The 15,875-nt window shown below is 41.9% G+C and overlaps 1 protein-coding gene across 1 annotated transcript; it reads left to right on the top strand.

Moving 5' to 3' along the window:
• On the top strand, positions 351-5,149 carry LOC109844044. Its single transcript, XM_020413050.1, has 8 exons — positions 351-438; positions 806-3,451; positions 3,534-3,707; positions 3,804-3,863; positions 3,937-4,134; positions 4,213-4,461; positions 4,538-4,687; positions 4,758-5,149. Exons 1-8 carry the CDS (start codon positions 351-353, stop codon positions 5,147-5,149), a joined length of 3,957 nt encoding a protein of 1,318 aa, XP_020268639.1.

The raw sequence follows: 15,875 nt of genomic DNA, 5'->3' as shown, positions 1-15,875 counted from the left end.
CCAGTCAGATTATAACTCTGACGTTTGGGCTTCTTCGGGTCACCTTTCCCCGCCTCTTTGAGTTCGAAACCTCTTCCAAAACCCTATAAAAGGATTTTTTCTGGTTTTTCCCCTTTCCACCTCTTCATCTTTGCGTTTGCTCAAACAAAACCTAGGGTTTTAAGATCTAGGGTTTAGGGTTTTTTCCTGATTTCGAGCCTTTTCTCCGGTCTTTTCATCTTCCAGCCTTTGTTCACTTTGATCCTTGGTAAGACCGCACCCTTAGGTTGTGTTGTGGAGTTTGATTTTGGTATCTTATTTGGGATTTTACCAAAACCCTAATTATTTTTGTTTCTTAGACAGTTTTCATCATGTCTCCGAAGAAATCTCGTGTTTCGAAGGGGAAATCAACAGCACCAACTCCTGATGAGGTCGAGACCGCCATTCCTTCTCTGGGGGGTAAGCTTCTTCAACTTCTCTTCGTCTGAAATTATTGATTTTGTGCATATAACCTCGTTTGTCTCCGTTGAGAGGCATTCGGGAAGAGTTGACATCCCCCACCGAGGGGATTGACGCTTCAAAACACATACCTTGTTCAATCAAGGCATGTACCACAGTTAAGACACGGGTATTCGTCGAACTCGTGTCTTTTCAATATCAAAGGCCGCTGCTCAGTTACCGCGGCAACTCGTGCTGTCGCGCCTGAACGCGACAGTGTATGCTGCCGCGGTAACGCGCGACGGCCACATCTGTCGCGGCTGCTTAGTGCGGGTTTTCTCGCCTGTTAGCCTTTTTGGTCCAACTGTTTTCCAACCTTTCTTTGCAGTCCCCTTTCCTTCTGTGGCCTTCTCTGATAGAGAGGATCCAGGTCAAAGCGGTACTCTTCATGCCTCTTTCAACGGCGACTTCTTGGTTAGAGAAGCCCGCCAGTTTAGTGAGGGTCGTGATAATAGTATTCCAGAGTTGGTTCGTGAGGGAGGTCGTCGTACCCTGCGCGCTCTTTTGACTGATTCACCCCTAACTCCAATTCGAGATTCTACTGAACCGTTGAAGAAGACTGATTATCTGTTCGGAGATTCGGTAGAAGATCCAGACAAACTTTGCCTTGGCTCTGAAATCTGGTTGAATGAACATGAAGGTTCTTTTTTATTCCTTCCTCCATTCCCTCGACAGTACTCCCTTCTGCAATTGAGGAATTTGGCTGTTTCGAGGGAAATGACGTGGCGCTTGACAGAAGACCATGAGCACGTTCATTGTGGCTACATTGGTAAAGACATTAGCGCTCCTGGCTCTGTCGGTAGGCCTGATGTTCGTGGTCTTCACCCTGGTATATTTGGACCAGATGGTGGGCCCCAAAACGAACTGATGATAAGGGCCAACACCGTAAAGAATAGGCTCGCTCGGGTTGGTCGAGAACTTCCCATTCCAAGATTCAGGTGTTATGGATGGGTTCATTCTCTTCCTGACAAATGGTGGGCTAGGATGACCAAATACGTACTCCATCGTTGGGATCAGGAGTTGCGGGATTTGGGATTATATGCTCCAATCCGAGCTAGTATGCATGGTCTCCCAGTGAGTGCAGATCATTTTATGGCTTTGTTCGAGTCTTATATTCCGGAGACCAATACCTTTCTTACCAAGTATGGGGAATTAGGGCTTCCGCTCCACGAAATGATGAAGGTATCCGGATTGCCATTGGGGAATACTCCTTACCAAGAATATTTTCCTAATAATCGTCAGTTGATGAAAATGAAGAAGGCCTGCTCTCCTGCTTATGACATCCTCTGGGAGTTAACTTGTCATTATCAGATAGCGATAGCCAAGATTGAAGTGAAGAGTAAGAAGGCGGCTCGAGTCAGTTTAAAACAGTTCGCCGACTACCTATTTCAGAACCTTGAGAGCCCGACCGGTGAAGAAGTCTGTGAATCACCGATTCTGACCCCTTCTGACGTCAACCAGCTAATCACGAAGATTAATGCTCAGTCTTACAGAACTGAGTCATCTGAAGGTGGTTTTCTTAAGGGCACCAAGTTCAACACTTTCTTGTGGCAAGCCACAAAGAGAATGAAGCCTGCAACTCTTCTTTCCGGTTATCTGGCCATTTGGCTAAAGAGATGTGTAGTGCCGCATCAGTCTTCTGAGGCGCTTCCTCTTGAAGTTCTCTTTCCCGCCGTGCAACTAGTTGTCAGAGGCAGGTTATCTCTTCTTTCTGCTATGATTGCTGACCTCCATAGCGGTTTGCGTAACCTAGCCAACACCTTTACCAAAGTGGGTGCCGAGCCTTCAACTAAGATTCCTTTGTCGAGCGTCGAATTTCCGTACACCTATTTGATGGCGTGGCTAGTTCTCCATCGATCGGACATGATGTCAGCGCCTGATGCGTCTGATCCAGAAATCCCCTTGCTGCAGCTCTTAGAAGGATGTAAGTGGTTATATCCTTCCCGACCATGGACTGACCGTGTGAGGCAATTCAAGAATGCCAAATGCTGGGAATTCTATAAGTGTTTCCCTCGGTTTTCTGGTGCCTATAATGACACGCTTGTTGACGAGGAAATGCCTGGGGCTAACAGGACCTCTCTCGATACGGGTAGTTTTCATTGGCTCATGAACATTCGCCCAGGCTATAATGTTTTTCGATCGAAGAACATTTGCAGGATTGAGCCTTATTTTCCTTGCCGTTTTGCGCGACAATTCGGCTACGATCAATTGTATATCGGGAATCCCAATAAATGGTTGATAAACTGCGGAGGCCTTATTGATGGGGTACGTGCCTGGTTCTGGAATGTTGCTGGCTGTACCGGAGCTCGATTTAGTTTGCCTGTCGCTGAGCCTGGTCTTTACTTAACCTTCCTCTACTGCCGGTGGATTTTAGCCGCCAATACTCCTCTTGCGAAGAAGAAGCTCCACGAACTGGAATCCGAGGCTGTAGTTCGGAGAATTGTATCAAAAAAAGGAAAGGAGCCCGCTACGTCTTCTCGTAAAGGAAAACAGGTAGCTGATTCCGAAGAGAGCGACGACTTCGAGACATCCAGCGAAGAGGATGAGACCCGAGGCGACGCAGAGGGTGATGTACCTTTGTCTCCCGTGGCTCACAGGACTCGTCGAGCTTCTTCGCCCAAATTACCCGGTGCTCCTTCAAAAGGTATACAAATGAAGGAAAAGAACATTCCCCTGTCGTCCTCCAACAAGATGACCTTGAGATGGCTTTCTCAGGAGGGAGAGGCAGAAGAAGAGGAAGAAGAGGTTGCCCCGCTTATTAACAGGAAAAGATCTCGGCTTACTGCTCCTTCTGAGGTTCAACCTCAGCCGACTCAAGGAACCGAATTACGTACCAAGTTTCGACATGAAAGCTCCGAGGTTCCTCGAGATTCTCGTGCCTCGAAGAGGATTAAAAAGACGGCTCATCGGGAACGCCAACTTTCTCCGTTATTTGAGGAGAAGTTTACTCAGGATCTTCCAGTTGATGAAAGGGGTAAAGTTTCATCTTCATCTCCTTTCTGTTATCTTATTTCTTTTTTGAATAAGGCGTCGCATTTATTCTTTTATCATTGCAGTTGAATCAGAAGAGGAAGGGGAAATCGTGCCCAAGCCTTCTTCTCCGGGTTTAATGGATGTTGATGAATCTAGCTTCACTGAACAAGTGCACAAGGCTATGAACGAGGAACCCCTTCATATGGACATTGTTCCTCCTCCAGCCACCACATCGACCTCGCCAACCGCAGATACAGGTACTGATGTTTTCTCCTTTGGGGGACATTTTCGGAAGATAAGTGAATCAGAACGTGTTCCTCTCCTACTAACTTGTGCGCTTTATCTTCTTTTAGTTAAACTAAAGGAGGTGAGTGCGGGTAGTAGCGCTGCTAATCCCGCAACTATTGTTGAAGGTAATCTCACTTTATTTGTTTTGATTCTTTGATAGTTCTTGTATATGTGTTGACGAGTTCTTCTGTTTAACAGACATCACAGTCGACGAACCGGGAGATATCGAACTTACCCATGATATGGGTATCGGAGATTTCGATGAGCGAGACTTCGATCTTGACATTTCTGAAGATGTACACCAGGAGATCTCCGATATACTATCAAATCCGGTTCCATCCGCTACTGCAGGACCAACTACTCGAGTTGATTCAGCTGAAGCAGATGCATCAAAAGGTATACCCTTTTAGACTCCAGTTTTCAACTGTACTTTCATCTGTTATTGTTCTTGAAGGACTGAAATAAGAATTTTAGACGTAGGACCAACTAACGAAGTTGATGCGTCTACCGTCATCGGTGAATGTGATCAACCTGAAGGTCTGGGTTTCTTACTCTTGGCAAGTCCCCCAGCTGAAGTTGAACCACCAGTCACTGCTCCCCCGACTTCCGCTATTGTCGAAGCTGAACCTGTTGTGCTTTCTGCTCCGACTCTAGTGGATCATGAAGTAGGAGGGTCAAAGGATACAGCGGGAGAACAACCCCCTGCCGCTTCGACTCAGCTTGGTACGTTTTGTCTAATCGTGCTTTGAAGTTGGATTAATACTTGCGGAGTGATCATTCATCCTTTTCTCGTTGACAGAACTTGTTCCTCAAGATTTTGTCGCTTTGGATCCGAAGCCATCAGGTGTTTCAGGTGAACAACCGTCTCCTATAGTAACTCAACCGACGATCGTTATTCCTGAACAGATCCCTGTTGTTATAGAATCTGCTCTGACCTCAACAAGCCAAGGTAACTCGGTCGTGAATTCTTCCAGCGAGCGTACATATTCTTGTACTTAACTTATTTGTTCTCTTTGCAGCTATTTCTTCTTCATTGTCCGAGCGGATTCAAGTTTTATTGGCAGATGAAGATCCGGACAAAGCTGCCCTCTGTGTTGACGTCCAAAGCTTCGTTCATTTCTTAAACGCCATGGTCGATCGGATTCTTCTTAAAGGTTCACCATTTGAACTTTTCAGGAAGTCTCTCGATCGCCATGTATCAGGAATTAAAGAACAGGGGTGCACCGAATTATCTAACTCCATAGAAGCTTATTTGGTCGATCTTAAACAACACATTGAACAGTTACAGAACTTTCGAGTTGATGGCGCACCTTCTTACATCGCTTCCGAAATGGACCTGAGGCTACAAGCATGGCGTGATTCTCAGAAATCCGCTGAATCCGAACTTCAAACACTGAAGACTGTCGGATAGTGAAGTCGATTTTTCTAGAGAAGTGGCTCATCTCTCTAGAAGAATCTCTAGACTTATAAAAATGAACAAGAAATTTAACCCCCGATCTAACAACAAGTTTTTCTCTCGTGTAGGTAAATGTTTTGTGTGCAATGAACCGGGTCACATCGCTAAGGATTGCCCCAAGCTCAAAAAAAAGTACATGAAGTACAAGAAGAAGAAGGCTATGTATGCCGGATGGGAAGAATCCGAACCAAGTGACTCGGATAGGGATGAAGAAGGAGCCAAACTTGCTCTTCATGACCCAAATGTTTGTTTCATGGCAAATGAACATGAGGTAATATCCGAGGCCGAAAGTGAATCTTTCTACATGCAATGTGATATAGCTATGGCTTTAGAAGAGTTGAATTTTGAATTTAAGAGAATGTCTAAAGAATACTCTTCTTTCAAAAAGTTGCATGCTTCTTGTGATATCAAGCTAGAGCAATTAACAACTTCTCTTGCTCTAAAAGATGAATTGCTAGGAGATCTCGATTTCGAGAATAAGCAACTAAGATCAAAGATTGAAAAATTAGAAATTGTTGTAGAACTAGACCCACTCATGCTTATGCTAACTACAATCACCATGATAGAAATAGGTTTCATGGTTCTAACATTCGTACATACAAAAGAAATTTTGTATGCACTTATTGTATGAGACATGGACACATTTCTACTCATTGTAGAATTAAAGATAACCAAGATTTTTATGGATTGATATGGGTATCCAAAGGTACCAAAACTACTAACCACCAAGGACCCAAGACTTGGGTACCTAAAACTACTACATCTTCATCTTCATCTTTTGTAGGAAACATCATGGCAACGACGTAAGGAGATGTGGTACCTTGATAGTGGTTGCTCACATCATATGACGGGCAACAAAGAGTTATTTGCAACCCTATCAAAGATTGAAGGAGGCAATGTCTCCTTCGGTGGAGGTGAGAAAGGTAAAATTATTGGTATTGGTTCTATTGGTAAGAAACCCTCACCCATTATAGAAGATGTTTATTTAGTAAGTGGTTTGAATCATAATCTTCTTAGCATTAGCCAATTAAGTGATAAAGGTTTTGATATTTCATTTAAACCGGATAAATGCATCATTAGTATGAATAAAAAAATTGTTTTTATTGCTAATCGCAAATCTAATGTATACATTTTTGAGATGAATGAACTAGTGAATCAAGATGTGAAGTGTCTTGCGGCAATTGATGAAAATCCTTGGATTTGGCACAAAAGACTTGGACATGCAAATATGGAGTTAATATCAAAATTGTCTAAGAAGAATCTTGTGAAAGGGCTACCTAGCTTGCACTTCATAAAAGATACAATTTGTGAGGATTGTGCCAAAGGTAAACAAACAAAGTCTTCTTTCAAATCCATCCATGAGGTATCGACTTCTAAACCCTTGCAATTACTTCATCTTGATTTATTTGGTCCTATGCGTGTTACCTCTCTTGGAGGCAAACACTATGTTTTTGTGATTATTGATGATTTTTCTCGTTTTACATGGACAATATTTCTTGCAAAGAAAAATGATTGTTTTGAAGAATTTGCTAATCATGTTAAAAGAATTGAAAATGAAAAAGATTTGAAAGTTGTTAAAATAAGAAGTGATCATGGTGGTGAATTTCAAAATGAATTTTTCTATGATTTTTGTGCTCATCATGGTATAACTCATATGTTTTCCGCTCCTAGAACACCACAACAAAATGGTGTTGTTGAACGGAAAAATCGCACCATACAAGAGATGGCACGCACTATGCTTAATTCTTTTGATTTGCCAAAATATTTTTGGGCGGAAGCCGTCAACACGGCTTGCCATGTTTTAAATCGTGTTTTGATTAGACCAAAGCTTAAGAAAACCCCTTATGAACTTTATTTTGGAAAAACTCCTTTCATTGGCTATTTTCGTGTCTTTGGTTGCAAATGTTTTATTTTAAATACAAAAGATCACCATGATAAATTTGATTCCAAAATTGATGTTGGTATTTTCTTGGGTTATGCACCTCGAAGTAAGGCTTATAGGGTCTTCAATAAACGAAGCCTCGTTGTTGAAGAATCTATAAACGTTACTTTTGATGAGACTAATATTGGTTCTCTAGTTGTTTTGCCTAGGAAAGATGATGATGATGATATTGAGGGAGGATTGGACTTTTTACAAATCAACGATACTTCCTCTATAGAAGCTCAAAAGGATATAGATAGCTCCAATGCTCATGAACAGGTTGAATCGCCTAAAGCTTGGAAATTCACATCAAACCATCCAAATGAACAAATTATTGGGAGCCCTTCAAAAGGAGTCATTACTCGCTAAAAAGCCTTAAGTGAGTGTGGTAATGTTACTTTCCTATCTCAACTAGAACCTAAAAAGATTAATGATGCTTTAAATGATGAATTTTGGGTTTTGGCTATGCATGAAGAATTAAACAATTTTCAAATAAATGAAGTTTGGAAGTTAGTTCTCAGACCTAACAATGCTAGTGTTATTGGTACTAAATGGGTTTTTAGAAACAAACTTGATGAACATGGCATTGTTACTAGAAATAAAGCTCGTTTGGTTGCCCAAGGATACAATCAAGAGGAGGGCATAGACTATGATGAAACCTTTGCACCGGTTGCAAAGGTTGGAATCTATTAGGATGTTTTTGGCATTTGCTAGCTTTAAAATTTTTAAACTATTTCAAATGGATGTTAAAAGTGCCTTCTTAAATAGTTTTATAGAATAGAAAGTGTATGTTGAGCAACCCCCCGGTTTTATAGATCATGATTTTCCTAATCATGTTTACCGGGTACAAAAAGCTTTATATGGGTTGAAATAAGCTCCTAGAGCTTGGTATGCTCGCCTCTCTAGTTTTCTTATTGAAAATGGTTTTTCAAAAGGATCAATTGATAACACTCTTTTTGTGAGAAAAAGGAAAAATGATTTCATTTTAGTTCAAATATATGTGGATGACATTATTTTCGGTGCTACTAATGAATCCTTGTGCAAGGAATTTTCTAAAGTAATGCAGGATCACTTTGAGATGACTGTGATGGGAGAGCTTACATTCTTTCTCGGGCTCCAAGTCAAGCAAACTAAGGATGGAATCTTCATTTCACAAAGCAAGTATGCGAAGGAATTGGTGAAGAAATTCAATTTGGAGAATTCTAAGCATGCGCCTACTCCCATGAGTACTAGTGTTAAGCTTGATGCGGATGAGAGTGGTGAAGATGTGGACCAAAAACTATACCGAGGTATGATAGGTAGTCTTCTTTATCTCACCGCTAGTAGACCCGACATCATGTTTAGTGTATGTGCATGTGCACGTTTTCAAGCATCTCCTAAAGCATCTCATTTAATTGCGGTTAAAAGGATCATTAAGTATGTTAATGGAACTTTTAACCTTGGTTTGTTTTATCCAAAAAGTACCACTTTTGATTTATATCTTATGTTGTGCTCAAGTTTTATGGATGAAACAAAGTTTAGTTGACTATGATTTGAATTTTCAAAATATTAAAATCTTTTGTGATAACACAAGTGCTATAAATATTTCTAAAAATTCGGTTTTGCATTCTAGAACTAAGCATATTGATGTGCGCCATCATTTCTTACGCGATCATGTAGAGAGACAAGATGTATCCCTAGTATTTGTTGACACAAAATCTCAATTAGCGGATATATTTACTAAGCCTCTTGGAGAGGATGATTTTTGTCGCATAAGAAATGGTTTGGGCTTATGCACTATGTGAAAGTTCAACATTGCTTGCTTGTTTAGTTGCATTTTGCATTTCTCTTTACCCTATTTTTGATGGTGACAAAGGGGGAGAGAAATCTCCTCATTTGTTGCATATACTTAGGGGGAGCTCATAGATAGGGGGAGCACTTATCTATAAGCTATTTTTTTTATTTTTATTTTTTCTCTTATATAATGGTTGGTTGTCATCATCAAAAAGGGGCCCTTATGTTTTGATGATGTTTTACAACCACCATTATCGGTACTAATAGCTTATTGAGTACAAATGTAGTAAATTCATTTATCAAGCTTGTTAGTGCCATAAATGAAGGATTGGATGGAACATACGCTACAACGATGATATCCAAAGGAGGAGAAGGCATAATGATGAAGCAATGTTATTTCAATAACAACAAATTCATATAGAAGCTTCATCAAAATTAAAGCTATATCAAGACTCAAGAACTTTATTCTATGTGAGGATATTAGCTAGTTTTTATTTTCTCTCTAGTGCTAGAATGTAGGCAAAGAGTTATTGATTTCACTTGAAGCTATTGGGAATCACACACACGTTTTCATACTTATGTTTTTACGCGTTTTTCACAAAATACTATTTTTCATAAGTATGAGGACCTATCTGCAAAAATTTTTTTTCCAAACAGTTTGTTTTTAGTATTAAAAATATTTTACAAAGTTTCATAATTTTCAGAGGTCAAATAAATATTTTGCAAATATTTAGTTAAGTCAAAAATCAGTTTCTGCAATGTATCAGAATGCGGTTGACCGGACCGGTCGACCGCACATATGATCATTCGTTACTGGACTCCAGAGAGTTTGTCGGTCGACCGGCCCGGTCGACCGAAATCTCGATTTTTCTATCGGTCGACCGCGCCGGTCGACCGATGAAGTCTCTGTTTGTTTTCTGGGTTTTCAAAGTTGTTCGCGGTCGAACGGATTTTCGGTCGGTCGACCGAAGTATTTTTTCGGTCGACCGAAAATCCCTTCGGTCAACCGAAATTTTCTTCGGTCAGCCGTGACTTTTTTTCAAACGGTCGATTGCCTCGTTTGCTGTGCTTTCACTTAACCGTGTTTGGCACAGTCTGTGGTAATGGTCTGAAAAGGAGATTATTTTCTTAATTAGGAAGATTGGGTTGTGTTTTTAAAATGTTTATTCTCTTCTATTTAAACCCTTTCTCCTTCATCTTCCCAGTTGCCCTAACGTTTGCAAAAAACCAGAGAGAGACGCTGTCTTCCTGAGAAAAATTTTCAAACCTGTTCTCTGTGTTTTTCTCTGTGGTTTTGTGTGTGTTCACTTCCCAGCTTCAGTAATCCTTCTCTTTGCCATAGGGGCTGTGTAAAGAGAGAGTCTTGCATCTTTTCTTCTGCTGTGTGAGTGAGATCTTGTGTAGATCAACTGTGAGGGAGTGTGATCTGTTGAGATCAAACTGTGTAGTGAGAGATCGTATGGGATCGCTGTGTAGACGAAGTTCCGGCTTCCAAACCGGGTGTGTAGTGGATTTCTCCTCGAGAGTGGGGAGCGGGGACGTAGGTCAGCGGGCCGAACCTCGTTAACACATCGCGTGACAAGGATAACGATTCCTAACCCTATCTCACTTACTTTGATTGCATCAGTTTATTGTGGTTTGCTTGTCTTAATTTTTATTGCATAATTAGAGCCTCTTGACCCTAATCACCCTCCCTCTAGGGTCCAACACAGAGTTTTCCCCAACTCTGTAAAATCGCGATTTGAGCACCATGGATATCTGGAGAACGGGGTTTCCCGTTTATAGGGAAACCCTATGTCTCCAGCTGGATCCCATTCACTCAAGCTTCGCTAGCTTCCACTCATGAGCAGGCAAGCTCCAAATTCTTCAGGCGAGATCCGTGCGGGTGAGGTTCTCCTCCAGGCGAGCATCCATGCAGAGCAGGTGAGCCCTCCCTCGCCTTACTACCCGCAGGCGAGCTTTTTCTGACCTTGCCTCCAACATGCGAGCTCCTCGAACTCCACCGCTCTAGGCGAGCTTCCTGACCTCGCCTCGCCAAACCAGGGTGAGATCCTCATCCTCATCTCCTTACCTCTCCACGTGCAGGCGACCTCCCCTCCACCCGCAGGCGAGTAGTGCTCGCGCTCAAACTCCTCGACCGCAGGCGAGCTCGAACCCCTTTCACGCAGGCGAGCTCCTCACCTCAGGCGGAGCTCCGACCACCTCAGGTTCGTTCTACTTTAATTCTTCACCTCGTCCATCATTTGATAAACCTTAAATTTTGGACGATCACCAAAAGAACACCACGAACACCAACCTGGCCAAACCAGACCAAAATCAGCTGCACCATTATACCATAGTTGTCTACGTACCATCTGACCGGGATCAAGCTAATCGTAGTTCTGCCCAGGGTGTCTCCACCTCACATCATTACCACCCCGAAGGACCATGCTCTCTTGTACACCCACTTACAATCAATAGCTTTTCTCCCTACGGGCAATGAGACAACCTCCCATGTTTGGTTCTTCTGGAGAGATTTCATCTCTTCGTCCATCGTAGCCAACCAACTCTCACTATCCTTGTCCCGAATAGCTTCTTTGAAGGTGACCGACTCATTATTCTCCACCGAGAGTACGTACTCAATCAAATTTATCTGTCCAAAGTGCTTTAGAGGCTGATCTGACCCCAACTTCTGAACTTTCTTATATGCTCGCCTTAGTCTAGTGGAAGCCAAGCTATCTTCGAGCTGTTGTTATTATAATCCATGTACATTTTCTTGCTGAACCTCCTCCTGTTCAAGCTCATCATCACTCCTTTCCTGAGTGTCTCCATGATTTCCCACTTGAACATGACTAGAACCTGATTGCTCTTTTGGTTCTATTTCAATCACCTAGGACATTGAAGTCCTAACAGTCTCAACACCATCATCCTTGGATGCCCTGGAAATCATAGATTTCTCATCAAATGTAACATCTCTGCTGATCACGAACTTGGAATCTTCTGTACACCAAAGACGATAGCCTTTTACGCTTTTTCCATACCCCAAGAATATTACCTTCTTGGCCCTCACGTCAAGCTTTTTCTCGTTGACGTAATATTAGGTGGTACATCCAAAATTATTGAGCCTATCATAATCTGCATGCTCCCCTGACCATACCCGATAGGGTACATCACCATCCAATGTCGAATGTGGAGAATGGTTCATTATGTAACAAGCTGTAGCAAACACTTCTGCCCACCATTCTTTGCCCAAACTAGCATGTGATCGCATACTCATTGTTTTCTCCCTCAATATACGGTTCAGTCTCTCTGTGACTCCATTTTGATATGGTGTGGACCTGACTGTCCAGTGTCGAGCAATACCTTCCTAATCACAGAACTCCTTGAAAACACCATATGTATATTCTGTACCATTATCAGATCTCAGTATCTTCAATTTCTTGCATGTCATGTTCTCAATCATTGCTTTCCACTTCTTGAATATCTCAAATACTTCATTCTTATGCTTAAGAAAATAAATCCAAGCATACCTAGAATAATCGTCTATGAACAAGACAAAATACCTGAAACCATCCTTGGAAGTTGTCTGAGCCGAACCCCAAATATCTGTATGCGCATAGTCTAATATACATCTGCTCTTGTGCTTGCTTCTTAGAAAATGAACTCTGTGCGCCTTTCCTACACACAATCCTCGCAAAAATCATGCAAGGTTTCTTCATATTCTTTAGCAAATCTTCTTTACCAAGCAGATCTAGACCTTTCTGTAACATGTGCCCAAGCCGCCTATGTCATAACCGAGTGTGCTCACATGGGTCTCCACCACTTCCATCATTACCAACCGCTGTATCTCCTATCACTGTTGTACCCGAGAGAGTATATAGATTACCGTGATGAATACCCTTCATCACTACTAAGGAACCCCGAACAACTTTCTTTACTCCATTCTCAATTACTATCCTGCAACCACCGGAGTCCAAAGCACCAACTGAGATAAGATTCTTCCGTAAGTTAGGAACGTGCCTCACATCCGTTAAGATTCTGACCACTCCATCATGCATCCTGATTTTGATACCGCCAAGCCCGACCGTTTTACAAGTATGGTTATTCCCTATCAATACGGTTCTACCATCAATGCTTCTATAGGTAGTAAACCACTTCCTACTTAGGCATATATGGTAAGAGTAGCCCGAATCAAGAATCCACTTACCGGAGATATCTTCGCCACCCGTAACAACATAGCATTCTTTATCGCTCCCTTCCTCCGAGACGTAACTTGCCTCTTCCTTGCCTTCTCTCCTCTCGGTTTTGTTGTTGTTCTTTTCCCTACCTACTCTCTTGTTAGGACAATTAACCTTGAAATGTCCAAGCTGACCGTATTTGAAACACGGTCTTCCCCCAAGAGGTCTCGATTTCGATCTAGACATTTCTCCATTGCCTTTTCCTTGCTCATTGCTCCTTCCTTTTACAAACAATCCTTGTGCTTGTTCCTTGTTACCACTAGTAGCCATGTCACTAGTTACAATTTTCTGAAGATCATCCGTCAGAAGCGCCGTTCTAGTCTCATCCATCTTCAAATTGTCATCTACAAGTATTAATATTTGTACAAGGTTATCATAAGACTTCGTTAAAGAAAGAAGTAGCAGAAGTACTTGATCCTCATCTTCTACTGTCATATCAATATCCTTCAAATCCGTATGATTCTATTGAACTTGTTGATGTATTCCCGGATTGACGAACCTTCCTCCATCTTACAAGTATACAATTTGGATTTTAAGTAGATCTGATTTGTTAGACTCTTCGTCATGAATGTACTCTCTAACTTTGACCACACGCCCGCAGCCGTTTCCTCTCCATCCACCAAGAAAGCAACATCCCTCTCAAGGTATAGAATAATCGACACTCATGCTTCAAGATCTAACTCATCCCAATCCTAATCTGACATATCTTTGTGCTTCTTTTCTCTTCCCACCAAAACCTTATGCAATTTTTACGAAATTAGCGAATTTTTTTTCTGTATCCTCCAATAGGAAAAATCATTTTTTCCATTGAATTTTTCGATCTCATACTTTCCCACTTTAACTATTTTACTTGTAGATGTCTCTGGTTGTATTAATAAATCCACTTCTCTTAGGAATTTCAACAATAATCAAACACCACCTCAGATCAGAAGTTCTACCACCACCAATCTGATTAAAGGGCTCTGATACCAATTGTTGGGGGCGAGGACGCCCACACCGCCGTGGAAGCTAAATTAATCCCGAGAGAAAACAACTCTAGCTTGAGTTTACACCAAAACTCAAACCAACCAACACAAGCAATAACGACTACACAGATAAAATAATAAAGATGAGATAACAGATTTACGTGGTTCGGCAAACTTGCCTACGTCCACGGGAGCCGCACAAATAATTTTTTATTTAACCACAAGAAATTACAAACTTGCAAAGAGAAGATCTCAAACTTGAGATCTCTCAAATACTGCTTGTGATTTTACTCCAAAATCACCGCTCAATCTCACTGAGAATCATTGTGAATTTCTTGACTGAAATTCGCTTCTCAATAATCCCCGCAAGTCTGAGAGATCACCGCCGCCACAGAGTTTTCCCCAACTCTGTAAAATCTCGATCTGAGCTCCAAGGAGATTTGGAGAACAGGGTTTCCCTTTTATAGGGAAACCCTAGGTCTTCAGCTGGATCCCATTCACTCAAGCTCCGCTTGCTTCCACTCACGAGAAGGCGAGCTCCAAATTCTTCAGGCGAGATCCGTGCAGGCGAGGTCCTCCTCCAGGCGAGCATCCACGCAGAGCAGGTGAGCCCCCCTCGCCTTACTACCCGCAGGCAAGCTTTCTGACCTCACCTCCAACAGACGAGCTCCTCGAACTCCACCGCTTCAGGCGAGCTTCCTGACCTCAGCGCAAAATCAGGGTGAGATCCTCATCCTCGTCTCCTCGCCACTCCACGTGCATGCAACCTCTCGCCTCCACCCGCAAGCGAGCAACGCTCATGCCCAAACTCCTCGACCGCAGGCGAGCTCGAACCTCTTTCACGCAGGCGAGCTCCTCGCCTCAGGCGGAGCTCCGACCACCTCAGGTTTGTTCTACTTCAAGTTTTTTAGGGGATGTATCTTTTCATACTTGGTATCGAACTTAAGAAATAATAAGTGGCACAGTATAATACTAAGGAGGATGTATGTGCGACTAGTTATTCACAGCATCGTATATAAAGTGGACTCAAAGGTGAAAATCTCCTTTTACAAACCTCAGGCCTAGGCTTAGGCTTGTGTCAGCCTTGAAAAGCTTGTGTGACGTCAAATGGTTGCTACATGAAATTAGTTTTTATTTTTATTTTTATTTGCTTGAAAGCTACTCAAGCAAAATGAAGCGTGAATGTAAACAAAGTGGGAGTAGTTCTCTAATCTAAATCAAGCTTAGCTTTAGGTTCCATGGTTGTTAGTCACTACTCACCACTGTTGTTTGTAGGCCATTATCTCCTATGCATGTCTCAATCATGCGACTATCTCCGTTTGGATCTCAAGTAAAGCTCTCAAATTCGTTATTTGAGGTTTAAGTATCCACCACCTTGGATTGCTTTTTCAAGATAGAGACAAAAGATTGCTCCTATAGTTGGCATGAATTAATTAGTTCTTTACCTAATTCATGTTTCTTTAATTCACTTAAGATCATACATTGAGGGAGTTGCAAGTGAGTGTTAGGAAATAATTAAACCTTTTTTTTTTTTGAATGGAGGGTAGAGAGGGGGAGGTGAAGAGAAATCTAATTTTAACCTTATTTGGGAGTTTCATTTAGGAGGGTAGAAGAGGGGATTTGGGGAAAATTTGAGCCAAAATTTTACACCCCTAATTGGGGTATAATGAAGGGGAAGGAAAGGAAGGGGAACTTTTCCCCTTCTTTTCCCTTCCTTCCCTTCCCTAAATCATCTTTTAAACACACTGTTAAGTTAATTGGCTTGTTAGATATTAGTTTCAATTTTCTATATAAATTCATCGCTC

Source organism: Asparagus officinalis, chromosome 5, assembly GCF_001876935.1.
Source record: "Asparagus officinalis chromosome 5, Aspof.V1, whole genome shotgun sequence".
Lineage (NCBI taxonomy): Eukaryota > Viridiplantae > Streptophyta > Magnoliopsida > Asparagales > Asparagaceae > Asparagus > Asparagus officinalis.
This window is presented reverse-complemented; position numbering and strand designations above follow the sequence as displayed.